Raw genomic sequence first — 16,145 nt, 5'->3', positions numbered from 1 at the left:
TAGCCAGGGAAGGGGCAGGTGGACCTGCTGGTGGAAATTCAGAAGGGGAATTCAAATCCCTAAAATCACTAGCGAGGCATCACCTCCGTTGGTGTGAAAGGGCACGTTCTTCCCACGGACTGTGTCTGTTTTCTGTGGTTTCCAGATACCAGCTGTCACCCACGTGCGTTTCGCTGGCCAGAAGATGTAGATGTCCTCTGCAACTGGGTCTTTGCATAAGTGTGTTGAAGATGAAATGCTACATAAACTCTTAAAGCGTACCACCTGAGAACATTGCTACCGACATGGACATCATTATTTATTTACGGATGCTTTAATCAGGAGGAGCTTTTTTGTAAACATGAATTGCTGGGCTCTTTCCTTGAGGTGTCGTTTCTTGTTTCATGCTATTGAAACATTAATCTTAACTTATTATGACTCCTTTGTGTTGGTCAGCTCTCAGGGACATTTCCCTAGGCTTGAAAATGTGGGAGCTTTCAAGAATGTGTCAATTGTGCCAACTAAAGCCACTTGTGGGCTGCCAGACCGAAGTACTTTTTGTCATAGCTCAGTAGCTGTTGAAAGTATTATGTCCTGCACCCAGAGGTTTTGTGTTCAGGAATGTCCATACAGGTCATCGCCTTCTTCCTACAAACTGCTTCTTTCAGAAGGCCTCGGTACTTGTATCACAGAGGACAAAAGGGACTTGCATCCAGGATCCTTCGGCAATGCTTCCAGTTTTATTTTTCATAATCACAAGGATTGCTTTTCTACTCCCCGTTCCCTGAGGCTTGCAGCTTCATTTACGTTAACTGTATGGTTGAAACCTGAGAAAGAAGGTGTAATGTAAGTAGTATTGAAGGTGTTTACTTTCCTGGTGCTCTTAAAAAAATTGATCATTGTAGTCATGGTCATTATTAGCAAGCTATTTAAAATTTTAAAAAGGTACGGTGAGAAACTGTGACATTTTAAAGCCATATTTAGGTTGGGGTCTTTGCAAATGTCAATACGGGTAGGTACAGTTTCGGTGGCATTGACTCAGGTGATAGTCCAATTGCTTTCAGTGGGAACTATTCATACATAACGTACGTGGCTTTTCTGAAAAATTGTAATTTGTATTTCTAATTGACATTCCTTCTTCTAGAAGCTGCTAGAAAAACATGTTGTCAGGGGTTTGCGCTCTTGCTGCTTTCATGATGGAAAAAAAATTATCTAATGTTTTAGGAATCCCCTAACACAAGTTTAGTCTGTAAGAACATACAAGGAAACATCTTCCCAAATAAGTATTTCAGAGCTATAGAAGAGTGGTCATAGTTTTTCTAGAAGATCCTGGGGCATGTTGAGTGAATGAGAGATTGTGTTGCTACTTTAACAAAAGATTCCACTATGCAAATTTCTAGTGAAGTGTTCCTAGTTGTTCACAAAATAGATATGGCTAAGCATGCTCCCTCTCTTATTTCCCTACGTGTCACATTTTTAGCAAATATTGCCATTATATGTGGCCCTTCAGCTTGACTGGACCCTTACTATAATGAAAAACTTGCTTTTTGAAAAATGTATCACAAATCCTGTAAAAAAAAAAAAAGTTCCCTTCATCTGTCACAAAATGCAGAGCCTCCTACTCTTTCTTATCCTGGTTGAGCAGATCCTCTCTAAAGTGAAGTACACAAGAAGTATAGTATGTTCCTACAGACTATGTCACAAATGTTTTTGTACTTGTATTCATAACTTATTCTTAGAATGAAAATCATGATCTGTTCAGTTGTAGTATTCTTGATATTTATTTTGTGTGCTGCTGTGAAATAGCAAGTTGTCTAGGGGTGTGAAAATCACTGGAAACAACAGAAATGTCTAAAATTATAATGATATATGTAAAATTATAGTCCAATTTATGCAAGGATAATTATCTTAAAAAAAGTCAACCTAGCTGTAGAATTTGTGGTTATGGAAGGGAAATAAATGAGATCTTCAGAGCAAAAAGTGACTTTAGTTTGATCTTAAGTTAAATCAGCTCAGGTGAAGGTATGTGTAAAGGTGTCTCTGGAGTTTCAGCCTAGTGTCCTTTATAGACATCATTTTCTATAGAATGTTTGAATCTTGAATGGCAGAGACCCCACTCCCGGGGTTGTCCTATGCCATGAGTTCATGTCCACATGCATGCAGGCATATTGAAGTTGTCTTCAGTAGAACATATGCCTAACTTGAAGCAGAAATGTCCTGCTAATTTCCAAGCAAGCTGTTGCAGTGATGTGTTGAGTGAGATCCATGAAACTCATCTGTCAATGGAATAGGCTTTTGCTTGCATGGAGCCTAAAGCAATGAAATATATGTCCTTAGTTTTAAATGATTAAGTGCTGTGCAGAAACCAGACTCTACCAATGTCTGATTATCCATGGACTAGTGTAAAACATTAGTCTCCCATTGTTACTGTGTTAATAACTACACAATATACGTATTCCTGTTCAGTGGGTTTTATAGATCCCTTTAAAATCTAAATGTTTTCATTCACTTTGTAATAGATAACTTCATTCTTCTGCCTTGTGATATTGCTGCTACTCAACCTGTAGAAATGACAATTGTAGAGCCCGGTCCTGTAAACTGAAGTTGGACAACGGTTATTCCAGTGGACAGGATGATATGCCACTGTCCAGACTCTTTTTTGCCCCACTGTTCACAGAAAGAAGTGTTCTAATTTTCCTTTCTACGTAAAAGGAATACAGAGCTCCAGTTGTAGTAAAACAGTGCTTGCACCTGAATAGACGCTGAAGCTCGACTTGGAAGGCATCCTACAAAAGAGAAATAGTTTAATAGCAAACTAAGATATTTTTACTTTTGTTGTATTGGTTTACTGAGTCCTTCAGGTTGGCAGAAGGAATTTGATTTACTAGATGTCCTACATTTTGCCATCCCTGGTGGGGAATTGTCCTTGTTAGCTGTCATTTGTGAGACTTTTTAAACCCCATTATCACAGCGGAGGAACTTCATGGAACTGGGATTTCTTCTAACAAAGTTTTTGTCCTGCCACCAAAACACTAGGAGGATGAGCCAGAACCAGCCACTCATTTTACCAGTAGAATAATTGAAAACGTAACTGGATATTTTGTTTAGTGGCAAAGTACATCTTACATGTGCCTCTTACATCAAGTACAGCAGACCCATGGTTTTTGGACATGCCAAACTAATGTGTTTCTTTGTGCTGAATGTTAAATGGTCTGGCAGTTAGAGAGTGCTTAGGAAAGAAGCTGGGAGTGTTGCTATATAGTATCCCAGTGCCGCCTTGTAAAGACCGTGATGTTTCTCTGTTAGGCATGTACCCATGTAAGAGAATAGCAGGATTTTTCTGCTAGAAGTTACTGTGCTGGCTGAAGTGAGGGATACTGATGCAGGGATCCCAAGTCTGAAGGCCCTTTAAAAATGGTGACATTCTGGGAGAGCAAATATATGTGGCTAATCAAAGACACCAAGGATTTTCTTCATAAATGTCATACATATAGTAAGTTTTTTTATGTGAATCTGGGAAAGAATACACTTTGATACAAAGAGAGAGGAAAGTCAGGTCATGTTATGGATGTATTTTAAGCCCTAATGTTCTTCTAAGATTTATGGTATAGATATTTGTAGGTATAAGTCAGTTCATATTGGAAATCTTGAAGAAAAGCAAGAGAATAGTGAGAAAACACTGGCATTTTGTACTCCAGTCTTTAAATTTGCTTTTCCTTCAGGCAGTAGTGCAATAAATGAGCAAAGCTCTTGTCCCTGATTTTTTTTTGTTCTCCATGTTTCCTTTCTTACTGCACGTACTCATCAGTTAATATAAATGCTTTCAGTAAGCCTATGTAGCCTGTAAGTAAGCCTTAGCACAACATAGGAAACTGTATATGTGATAACCCTTTGGAATGGAATAGGGTAAGAATGAGTAGAAGCTTAGCATATGACTAATCATTAAAGGCAGTTTATATCAATAAACTGGGCTAACTGACAGTTGGATGACTGGAGGAAGTTGGTGATGGGAGAGAAATGAGCTGGGGCCTTTTACACGCAAAAAGGTCAGGGGGAATGGCCTGATTGTGCAGTGGGCAATAGATGTACTTTTTTAACTTTATTTATCTAAAGGACTAAAATAATATCCTATTATTTTATATCCATTTAGATGTTTTACAGTAGGAATTGGACTGAGAGGGGAAGTTGCCTTAAGATACCGTATGTCTGATTTTTGAACCCGTGCAGATGTTCCCATTTGCAAGTGCTCCAGTTAATGTGTGGGGATCAACAGTGCAGCTGTGTTAGATTCTCTAGAATATTTTTCTCTTTGAAAGCTGACCAAGCAAATTTGTGTTGTTTGCTTTTTCTCCCTTCAGCCCCACCATAGAGAATTATATAGTCAGGAATTGGCTCTGTGGGACTGCAGGTTACCAGAAGTTGGGAACTTCATAAAGAACAGTGGTTTCTCTCTGTAATCATGTCTGGAATGGAAAATCGTGTTCAGAGTCAGAAGTACTGCTTATGCCTATTTCATCTATGTTAGAACTAGTTTGGAGGCTTTTTTTTTTTTTGTCCCTCCTCTGTTTTCTGCCTCTTGATTTTTCTCTGACTGTGAGTCAGAATTCACATTTGTTCTTTCCAGTTTTCAAAGTGATGTACATCAAGGTCACTTCCTTTCTTAAAGTCATGACACCTTTGGGGATAAAAACAATGTGGGGATGTTTGTTTTAGATAACAAAAATAAACAAAAAACTGGATTATCCAATTATTGTTTATCCAGGAACTCGGTAAATCCAGTTCCTAAATATTTTGCTACTTAGCTGAGCCTTCCTTCACATTTATTATCTAGCAAAACTAGCATGTTTACAAGCAAACAAAATATTGAAAAGACCAGTCAACAATATATTAAGTATTAATAAATGTGTTTTTAGTAAGGTTTGGAAAACAGAAGTCTGCATTTTGCAAATTGTTTTATTGACAACATTCCAGCAGACTAAGATGGTAACAGTTAATGAATTAATTTTTCTCTTGGATTTAAAGGTGAATTGGTGAATAATGGCAGTGTCAAAGAACAGCCTTTTTGATACTTTTCTTTTATAAATGTGTATTAGGTGAAGGTGCTTATCAGTAGATAAGGTGGGTTTGGTTTTGGTTTTTTTTTCTGAAATACATGTAAGTAAATCCTGATCTCATACAAATTTTATATGCTTCTCTCTTGTGACTTAGTGCACTAATTTAGTCTGGTGTAATTGTTAAAATATTTGGCTTTTCATGGGTCAGTAAACTGGGGACTGGATTTCTCAAGCAGCTGAAATGGGAGAGCAGAATGTTATAATTTTGTTGTGCTGATGATTACCTCAATAGAATACATAGCTGTTTAACAAGCATATATAGACTATGCTTTCTCAGGACCCTTGGCATCATGGTGATTGGATTGGCAAAAATATTTCAGCAGCTAGGTATGCGGTATGGGTTGCTATGAATGGTATTCTTTGTACCTTATATGTCTGCATTGCATTTGATGTTGATGTGAAATCTTTGAGGGGGTGGAACCTAACAAGTGGCTGGGTAGCCTGCTTGCCTTGCTCTGGTTCTCTTAGGTTAAAAAAGGCTGTGTCAAAGGGAGAGTGTAGGGGAAGCTGGTGGAAAGATGAAAGAGTTATTTCCAGAACATGTTATTTACACTGCTTTTTGTGATTATATTACATTTGCCTTGTTAGACTATGGAATAGGTAAGTGCCTCCACAGGATGCACTATGTTGCACAGCTTTGTATGAAAAGTGCAGCAGAGACCTGTGCAGTGCTGGCCAGCCACTGTGGTTTCTGTCATGGAACCCTCAAGAGAGGAGGCAAAGTGGACTCCTCTTTTACCCTCAAGTGAACTGGGGTTGCATGCACTAAATTAAAAAAAAAACAACAAACAATCACAGATTAAGACAGAAAATATCTTTGTTAAAGTTCTTTTACACTTAGTACATCCTGTGACTTTAACTGTCACTGAGCATCTTCTCAAGAGCTGTATTTTTAACGTTTATTTTAATGCATTCTGGTTAGCATCACTTTACAGGATAGCACCTTGGCAAGAATGTGTATAAGTGTGTGCCTCTGACCTTATGTTGTTTTTCTTGGTTATTTCCAAAGGTGTGTGATAGAAAAGGCTATTGATGGGCAGACTGTGTTCAAACTCACAATCTCTGAGAAAGAGACCATGTTTTATTATCGCACAGTAAATGGTTTGCAGCCACCAATAAAAGTAATGACACTGGGGAGAATTCTTGTGAAGAAATGGATTCATCTTAGTGTGCAGGTGAGTAAAATAAAAACCGTTTGATATTTGTTGAAATACAATATTTGTTTGAGAATGGTATAACTGCACAAATATAAAAGGGTAAACTGAGGGATGTAAGAGAGAACTCTTGAGTTTTGTAGGTAAGACTCTTAATTTGGGAGCTCATTTTGAGGCAATGGCTAATTTCGCACTGGAAAAAGTGCTGTGCTTGGTCTGAACAAACAAGACTGAAGATTCTCACCCTTAGGAACACAAGTATTTGGTGTGAAGAAAAGCTACTTATTTCTAATCTTATCAATAAGTCTTGGGTCTCTCAGATTAATTCCTAAAAAAGAGAATGTTATCCTCATCTATACATGCTAATGTACTTAGAGGTATGTCCCACTTAATTTTAAAAACTTACAGTGCACATAAGTAAACACGTATGAGTTTATGCAGGTGCAAGCAAGCTAGTACGTTACAGAGTTATTACCTCTTATTTTAAAAATACGATTCAGAATTGTTAAAACACAATCTTTGTGTTCCAAAAGTCTTCTGTTGACATCTTTTTAATAAGTATACAAATATCCACTGAGGATAAAGCAAAATTGAGTTTGTTAAAATTTAAACTGTATGTACAAAAATCAGTAAACAAACACAGAAGAAATTAAAATTCAGTTATTTGCATGTCTTGTAATTCCCAACAGACACTCTAGTAAATTCTATTTGTAAGCCGAGTTCAACTAATAATTATAAAACACAATTATCAGGTATTGAAATGTTTATCTTCTCCTTCCTTCATTTCCTTTATCCATTCTATTAAATTTCATTTGGTTTACAGCACAATCAAGAATAGTTTTACTGCTTTCTTGAAACTTGCTAAAAGGTATTGACTGTGATTTGGATTTTTAGTGCTGATCTTGTCACTTGTAAGAAGTATCTAAGCTGACATCTTGATTTTTTTTTTTTTTCAGTTCTGTTTTTTCCAGGATAACAGTATGGTAGTGTGAATAAGATTTTGGCTGTTGGATTAAAAGAGTGACCTTAAGGTAGAACTAATGAACTTTACACTTCAAACACCCTAAGGGTGCTATATTAGTGCTGCTGCTGTCAGCCACATTTTCTACTAGCCTCAGTAACTGCTAAAGCCTGGGATAGCAGAGTGAAGAGTGAAAGGGCTGGATTTAAATACGTGTATCTTAAATTGTATTGCAAAGAACCCTCAAGCATTCTGTAGGATTTGGCTCTTTGTTTCTTGGGGAAAGTGTTTCAAAGCATAGCAGGAGTAAAGAAGTGTAGCTTCTAGACCCTTAAAGGGACTGCAGGCTTAATACCTTTCCCAAGTCTCTGAGCTCAGGGTAGAACCTCACATCCTGTGATTTGTGGTATTGTAGGACTCAACTTTCCATTAAAGATGACGATGGCTGCAGCATGATCTATTTAGCACTAGGTCTGGCTATGAAATTTTAGGCAAAGTTTGTTGTTTTTTGTCTTTTAGCAGCTGTCCAAAGGCATTTTTTCTATAAATGGAGAAATAAACAGAAAGGGAAAAGATGACAGAGACCATACAAAAATATGCAACAGTAACATTCATTTGGAAGTGTCTGTGTCTTCAGACAATAGTAGTAGCTGATGATATTATATATTTATATGTCATGATGATATATACTTCATTATAGGTGTTTCCTTAAGCTGATGAAAAAGTCTTCTGAAGACAAAGCGCTATGTAGATTTGTAACCATTAATAATTTTAATTAAAGGCAGTGGGAGAGCCTGGAGTTTACACCTGGAAGTACAAATCACATGATCTTACCACAAGTGTGACTTTTGACTTCTCTGCCTAACCAGCCTTTTCCCTGGGCAATCCCCGTGCAGTAGGTATGGGCACTGCAGCGTGGAGGAGAGACCCTTCTGTGGGCTGTAGGTGAGCTACCTGGGCTAGAGGCAGCAGGGGCGGCCAAGCCCAATCAATAGTGGTCTACTACTACTTTGAGCTTTTCCAAATAAGTTAGACCATATAGACTTCCATGCTGTCTTGAGATGAAACTGCCTCTAATACCTGTAAAGGATTAGAAATCTCAGTTCTGTGTCACTGTTACAGGCATAAACTTTATTTTCTAGCAAAGATAACCCCTAGGACTGAGCTCTTCGGCTTTTAAAGTAGGAAAGTTTGCAGTCATCCTACAGCTATACTAATTTTGAAGTAGTTATGGTGTTATCAATGTAGTTGCTGTATAACCTCCTTCTACAGAAACAAAAAGGAAATTGTTGTTGGATGTGAAATGTCATGTATATGGCTGTGATGTTCAGCCACAAGCTGTTAGGTTTAACTAAACTAACAGTAGATTCAGCACCTTTTTAGGTACTTCACAGAATTTGGAATGTGGTTTGGCATTCTTTTTACTGGGGATCTAGCCAGAGCTGGGTGACTTGTCCTGAAGTAAAAAAAAAAAAAAAAAAATCAGATCTGTTTGACAGCTTTCATGATATGCTTTTTGGACTAAAAGAAAATAATGTTTGTGAATGTTCTTTATGGGGCAACTAAGTAGCGTTCCTGATAAGACAGTTGAAGATATGGAATGGATATTTTCATGCATGTAACAGAACTTGTATATGTGGAAAAAGTGTAACTTAAAAAAAAGAAAATAACAACATTGCCACATTTGGAGTTGTAGGACCCCTAAAAACCTTATCTGTAAATTTAAGACAGAGAGGGTTGGGACATGTTGCTGCTATGCTAAACAGAATTTTACATGAAGAAATTATATTCTCTATGCATGAAGCATAGTAGGCATAAGTTATTCAGATTCTTTTTTAAAAAAGGTATGTACTTTTACAATTTTTAGGTACTGTAATTCAGATACTGATGGTAACTGAAGCTGTATATGGTAATAGCTCCTTTTTTTTTAATTGAAAGTGTTTTAACTTTATGCCAGAGGTGTGGGTTTCTAACCTATTGATGGTTTGGTTTCCAAAATATTTAAGTCAGAAGTAGTAAATGCTGCAATTAATATCCCTGGCCTTCAAGATGCATGACATTTCTGGTAGATGAAGCATATGCGGTCTTTGTTTTCCCTGAGACTACAAAGCTTTTTAACAGTGTAGCTTTTCTCTTAAATTCTGTAGTGGTTTAGGTCTGTGTAAGAAACACTGGTGACAACAGTGGGTCAAAATAGTTACTTGTAAATTGTATTGGATATAAACTTGAGTGGATATTCTCCACAGTGAATTGCAAAGTATTGTTCAAAGCCATGCACAGTATTGCATGTTAGACTGGTAGACAGGGAGGAAAAAAAGGTTTTGGCACGATGTTTTGTTGCTCAGTGACTGCAGACCAAGTTACATATATGTCTAATTTGGGGTGAGTCTGATTTGGGACAAAAGTTTTTTACTGAATGCTAGTGCTTATTAGTATAGTTAGAAAATAGGGGTGGCTACTGGGTCCTACCCCTCAGAAAAAAGCAATTCTTGTTTGTTGGCTCACAGGGAATTTCTGCATCTTGGTTGTGACAGCTCATGGGTGAAGGACAGGGGTAGGCTCTCTGGCACTCCCAGTGGCTGCAACTAAAGAATCAGAGATTGAGGCACAAGGTTTTGCATGCCAAGTTGGTGACAGGAATAACAGCTAAGAGAGACTGTGGGATTCAGTTTTGATAAGTGTTCAGGACTGATTGGTGAATTTTTATGTTTGTTTATTAGCAGGTTGATTGTAGTTTACGAAGAGTGTGTGTTTGATGCAGCTGAGTGTAAGACAGACCGCTCTGCTGAGGAGCTAGGGTCCCAGTCCGTCTCTGAACACAGGTATACCTAATATAAGTGATTTGGGCTAAAAGTCTCTGAAGCTGAGCAGTCAGTAGGAGCTGAGAGCTTGCAAACAGGGGAGTTCTTGTGGTCAGTAGAAAAAACTGAAATATTTGTGCATAAATGCTACACAACAGACACCATGACAGGTTAGTGTGAAGTACTGATTGCAGATGTGAAACTGAGTTTAGAGAGAACAGAAATATGGATGGCAGATAAGTTTGGAATTCAGGTATAGGTATTCAGGTATGCCTATTCAGGAATGATAGAAATGAACGCTAACTGGTGGAATAGCACCAAATAGTAATTAAATGATAAGAGGGAAGGAAAGAAGGAAGAAAAGTACAGATCGAAAATAATTTCCTTGGAATAAAATAATTCTAGGGGAAGAGAAGGCTAGTAAATGAATTCTAATGAGGTAATCTAGGAATTTAAATCCTTGGGTTTGGATTTAGGTGTGTAATCCATTAGAGAGAACTACTACTAAGAACTGTGTCATTGCAGAGACTTATTCTCCAGTTTATAGCTGGGAAATTAAAGCTCTACTAACAAGAGCAGGGCCCAAACATTCCTGTATGTTCTGCAGTAAAGGTTTCTTCATTAACTAGTTACTGAATCAGAAAGTCTGGATACAAACTTTGTTAAGTGATGAGGGCATTATTAGAGAGGCAATTCTCAAAAATGATATTGAGTACTCATAATGAGGTTCAGACAATATGGAAGAATGAACAGCTCTGTGGTTCTGTAGGTACACTTTTGGATTTCAAATGGAACAGATCGGACTACTTCAGATGAACTGCGGAGCCCAGAGATTGAATGGAAAAAAGGCTTGGAGATTATTAAAAATAAAAGTAATGGAATTAAGAGGAATCTCTGGCCTTTACAAAGAAAAAATTGGACCTGTAGAGCCCAGGCTTATCTGAGTGAATAAGCACCTTTCTGGTTAGAGACGGAAGAGCGTGCAAGCACTGGGGAATGGGGAAGCAAATTCACAGAGAATGCTACACAGGAATAGAAATAGCTGTAAAGATGTCAAGCTGAATTAGGCTTTGGAATGACTGTTAAATGGTAAAAAGTTCTTAAGATTTTTTTTTGGTGTAAGAAGGCAAGACCTGTGTACAATGAAAGTGTGCTTGAGATTAAGGATGATTTGAGTAAGTTCCCCAAACTATATACATACTTTGCTTCTATTTTCAGTAAGAATAATGATAACGGTCACAGAGCAAAAGAAAGCTGGATAACAGAAATGAATGTATGAAAACAGAAATGATTATAAAGAGGTAGAAACAGGAATTTGCAAGCTTATTGTGTACATGCTGATGCAATCAGATGGTCTTTGTCCAAAAATTTTCAAAGAACTGGTCCATGAAATCCTTTGACAAAGAGATATCATGCAAATCTACCAAGTCAGAGGTGGAGCTATAAAGCTTACATTTAAGAAGAAAGGTAACATGCATTGATGCTGGCCAGCAATCAAGCACCTAGGACCCCCTCATCCCCACCAGTGGAACAGCGGAGAGAACAGCAATAGCAAAAGTGAGAAAACTCATGGGGCAGCAGTTTAACAGCTGAAGGTGGGAGGGGAACAAATGATGCAAAGGCAGTCACTTGCCACCTCCCACAAGCAGACCATTGCCCAGCCGGTCTCCAAGCAGCAGCCACCTGTTTACAGCACCTGTTTACAGCAGCAGTAAACTCCTGTCTCCCCAAAGTCCTCCTCCTACCCTAGTTTTTATTGCTAAGCATGAGGTAATACAGTATGGTCTGTATGGTCCTTTGGTCAGTTTGGGTCAGCTGTCCTGGCTGTGTCCCCTCCCAGTTTCTTGGCCCAACCCTAGTTTACCACTGAGGTGGGATGGTGGGGCGGAGTGGGAAAAGAAAGGCTTGCCGCTATTCAAGCACTACTTAGCAGTAGCCAAAATATTAGTGTGGTATCAATGCTGTCTTAGCCACAAATTCTGAACACAGCACCATACAGGATGCTGTGAAGAAAGTTAACTCCATCCCAGCCAGAACCAGTGGAAGGTAAAAGCATCTTAGCAATGCAGGCCTATTTGTCTTGACACAGTGGCATATAAGGATTTAGAAAAGATCTTTGAAGGAATAGATAAAGATGTGGAGCCAAATGAAAAAGGGGATAAAATGCAGTGTGGATTTACTAAAGATAGCTCATCACTGTCTAACCTCTTAGGGTTTTTTTGATGAGAAAACTGATTTCCAGGCAAAGTAAATATGTCAGATTTCCCCTATCTGGAGTTCAGTTTAGCAATGATGTGACAACCCATGAGAAGTTGTAGAGTCAAAGGGAATGCTCATGGGGATGGTTGGAAATAGGTACTGTTTAAAGGAACTTGCTTGTAGTTCCAGGGCCGGGGTATGAGGGAGGCAAAAAAGCAATTGAATTCCTTGAGAATTAGTCTTTGGACCAGCCTTGAGTTACGTTTTCATTAATGAATGTACTGATAATACTAGCTAGTAACATAATGTGGAGAGGCATCATCAGGAATACGAACAGTAAGATACAGGAACAATGGCATGGCCAAAAGGACTAGGGTAACTGGCATGAAAAATATTTGGTTTTACAAAATGCTATGTAATGAACTTGAAATCCCTTACCAAATCTTTTGCTAAGTAGTTAATCATTAGAAAATTGCTGTAGTAGTTGTCACAGGTAGTGATGATGAGTTACTAGCATGATATGGCTACAAAAAAGGCATATGTTGGGGAAACATATAAGGAGAGGCATTCCCAGTCATTGCTGCCGCTCCAGACTGGTGAGATTTTGTGCAAAATGTTGGGTACAATTTCCGTCATTCATGTTTAAGGAATATAATTCAGAATAGAGCTACTAAGCCTATGATGACAGTGAAAGGCTCTATGCAGGTCTTACAGAAGATGATTTGGAGAACCTTCTTTTAGGAATGAACTATAATGAAGAGTAGGAAGTCATGCAGTTTTCTTCTCTAAATTGGTTGGACTGTAAACACCAGTCAGAAAAAGAGACTATTTAAGTTGGAAACTGAGTCTTTTCTATTGCAGCAGAGTGTTTCTGAAAAAGCATTCTGATCAGAATTGTGGGGATAAGAAAAATGTTTGGGGTTTTTTGTTTGTTTGTTTTAATTTAAACTCAGTGACTTTCATAAAAAGGGTAATATGGTGTAGTGCATCCAACAGGAAAAGATGGGAATTCATATCAATCGGTTGTTATGTAGGTGGACTGTGGGATATTTTTTTTTTTTTCCCCTTTTCCTGCCATATTACTATTAACAACCGCTGCCAGCAGGATGTTGGACATAAGTCACTAATAGTCTTGGAATGGGCTGTTGAAAAAGCTACCTGAAACTAGATGGCATCAGTCTAAGAGTAACTCCATCCTTTTTGGTAGTTTATGCAGCCTTAATACGGGGTATACTGCTGACAGAGCTATTGGCTATCTATTTCTTTGCGCTTTATACCCGGTAAACATTTGAGAAGTCATCCTTGAAAAGTTCTGCTGAAGTAGGTTGCAGTAGCTTTGCAACAAAAGGGAATTTAGACCATTTTTTTTCTGCTCTCCAATTAATGACTTATTTTTCTCTAGTGATGTCTGCCTTTACGTTCTATTGCTTATGATTTGTAAATGAACTTATCTTTTGTTTTGCAATTTCAAACAGTTTGGTTTGCTGGGGTTTTTTTGTTTCCTTTTTTAAGGCCATAAATTGTGTATCCTGTTTCCTTGAAGTTAATGTCACTATTTTAGTTGATTTCAGTTGGTGAGGATAAGTCCTTCAGGCTTCTGAAAGTTTTGGAGTCTGTGTTTGATCGTGATTTAATGAAATTTATCACTGTAGCTTTTTATGTATATATTAGCAAAGTATCTGATTGAAGGTACACAGTGGAGCAAAGGATATATAGCCTTAACTTAAAAGAATCTGATAGGCACTGAAGTGAAACCTTAGGAAAAGTGGTGTCTTTAAAAAAATAACTTTTAAAGAAATAAAAAATATGAAGGCATAGCAATGCATAATTAAGGCCAATCGTGTACTTCATTATCTCTGCATGGTGATACCAATATCAGATTTGTGCCACTTCAAACCAGCTCCATTCTGTATTTTCTTTTTCAGATTCACTGTTAAGGGTCTCTCCGTTTGACATTTCAGAATTTATTTAAGCAATTAAGAGTGGAACTTAAACAGGAATTTTCAGATACAGCCAAGGCTGCTGAAAGAGGAGATTCTTTGAGAACATGTCAGATTGATGTATTTGTTTCATACTTAGTGTCTGCAATTATAAAAATAATCTTTTTACTAGCCTTTATTTTGCCTGATCATATCTATGTAACTCTGCCATGTTTTGGCAGACTACAGCACATTAAAAGCTTTAGAAAGTAAGTTTAAAATCTAAATGCAGAGAGGTAACCATGACTGAATTACTCTCCTGGGAGGAAAATGCTCTTAGAGTGCCTATTGAAATCAGCATTATCATTTCAATACATGTCAAATATGAGTCATTTCCTAGTTTAGGCAAAATTTCTTTATAAATCTTTAAATCTTCCAGTTCTTTCAAGAAAAGGTTAAAGTACTTATGATTTAATGAGACCGCTTTACATCATAACTGTTTGACTATCAAGAGAAAACTTGTCCTTTCCAATTTGTGAAATCCTTTTATTTTCTGCACAAGTTTTTGAGTACTTTAAAATTTATATTAAAAGCAAAGAACCTGAGACTTAAAAGCAAGGAGGAAAACATTTACTCTATACTCCTGTGTATGTATTACTAAATACAAGGTATTGTAAACTGTGTATTCCCTAAGTTTTGTAAGGACAGGAGAAAGCAAGGAAGCATTTTAATTTAACAAATCACTTTGATGTCCTATTTGAAGTCATCATTTGCTCTCTATTAGGAGTACTTTGTCAGCCCTAAGAAGGGAGAGGGGCTTCTTGTCTATTAATTGCAATTGTGTGTTGAAAATATTGAGGAGCATGCAGTCTGTCCATATGGTTGGTGCTATGCTCCCAAGAGACAGCAGAAATGAAATGTGTATCTCAGTCTGTATAATCTATTTGATTGTCTTTTTATATAACTGTTCATAGAAACAATAAGCATAGCTGTCTTGGCAACTGGTTCACCATTTAATCTGCTGCAGTTGCAGGCCATTCAGATACTGCTGCTGAACTTGCAGCCTTGGGGCTCTTTGTTACTAGTAACTTGCTGTGCTGCATCCAGAAGTCCTGCTGTGGTGCTTGACTCTTCTCCTGGTCCATGGGTACTAGGATGTCAACTTTGTGTTGATTTGAAAGCTCTTTGTTATTATAACTTCAGCTCCTTGGGAAACTGGAATATTTCCTAGATGCCTCTGTCTTCTCTTCACTTATACTGTCTCTTAAAGTATTTCCTTTCTTGCCTGAATATGAGTTCAGGTAAGTTCTTGCATATTTGCAGGTTTAGAATTATAGTCTAATAGCTGCCTAGGAGCACAAGGCAAGGAACATCATCTGGGCCAAGATCAGAGAATGCCAGAAACACAGATTTTGTTAATACTATCTTGACTACACTTATAGAAATTGCAAATGTTTTTTCAATTGCAAACCCAACTGAAGTCTGCCCACTCAGTGTTATATACAGTAGGAATGGAATTAAGACTTTGTATGACCAATGCTGGGAGGAGGTAGTATTGAATGGTTTGCAGAAGCTATGTGTGATTTGTCTGGAGAGTTTCAGATGAGATATGAAATCCATCCAGTTTCAATTTGTTTCACAAGCAGTTTGTTTCCTTATACAAAAATGTGTGGCAGCCAATTAAATTGTATTTTTAATAATGGAAGCACTATGTTAAGAATTATTTAGCTTTTTTTTTTTCTCCCTAGTCTCAAATCTTTAAATGTCCTACAATTCTTAAGACTATATTTTTGATGTCTGGTACATTTTTTTCTTTTTAATTTAATTTTTATTTTTTAGATAAAAATGAGTAAAGTGGAGATGAATAATGATCTGTGGTACTCTAGAATTGTGGAGGGTGGGGTGTTTTGTTGTGTGGGTTTTTTTTGTTGTGTTTTTTTGTTTATTTTGTTGTTTTGTTTTGTTTTTAATTAGAAAATAACTTTCAGGCTTCTTCCTAAGCATACCATAATTTTTTC

At 37.5% G+C, this 16,145-nt stretch overlaps 1 protein-coding gene across 1 annotated transcript in view; it reads left to right on the top strand.

The window, feature by feature from the left end:
- Positions 1-340: 340 nt before the first annotated feature.
- The window catches only part of USH2A (usherin), a 390,721-nt gene continuing 374,916 nt past the window's right edge, over positions 341-16,145 (top strand). The window contains exons 1-2 of the mRNA XM_074166292.1: positions 341-825; positions 6,103-6,268. Coding sequence (XP_074022393.1) covers positions 341-825; positions 6,103-6,268 — 651 coding nt within the window. The remainder of the gene's footprint in view (positions 826-6,102; positions 6,269-16,145) is intronic.

Source organism: Numenius arquata, chromosome 2 (assembly GCF_964106895.1).
Source record: "Numenius arquata chromosome 2, bNumArq3.hap1.1, whole genome shotgun sequence".
Classification (NCBI taxonomy): domain Eukaryota; kingdom Metazoa; phylum Chordata; class Aves; order Charadriiformes; family Scolopacidae; genus Numenius; species Numenius arquata.
Note: the sequence above shows the minus strand (reverse complement) of the source record. Positions and strands in the feature narration are given on the sequence as shown.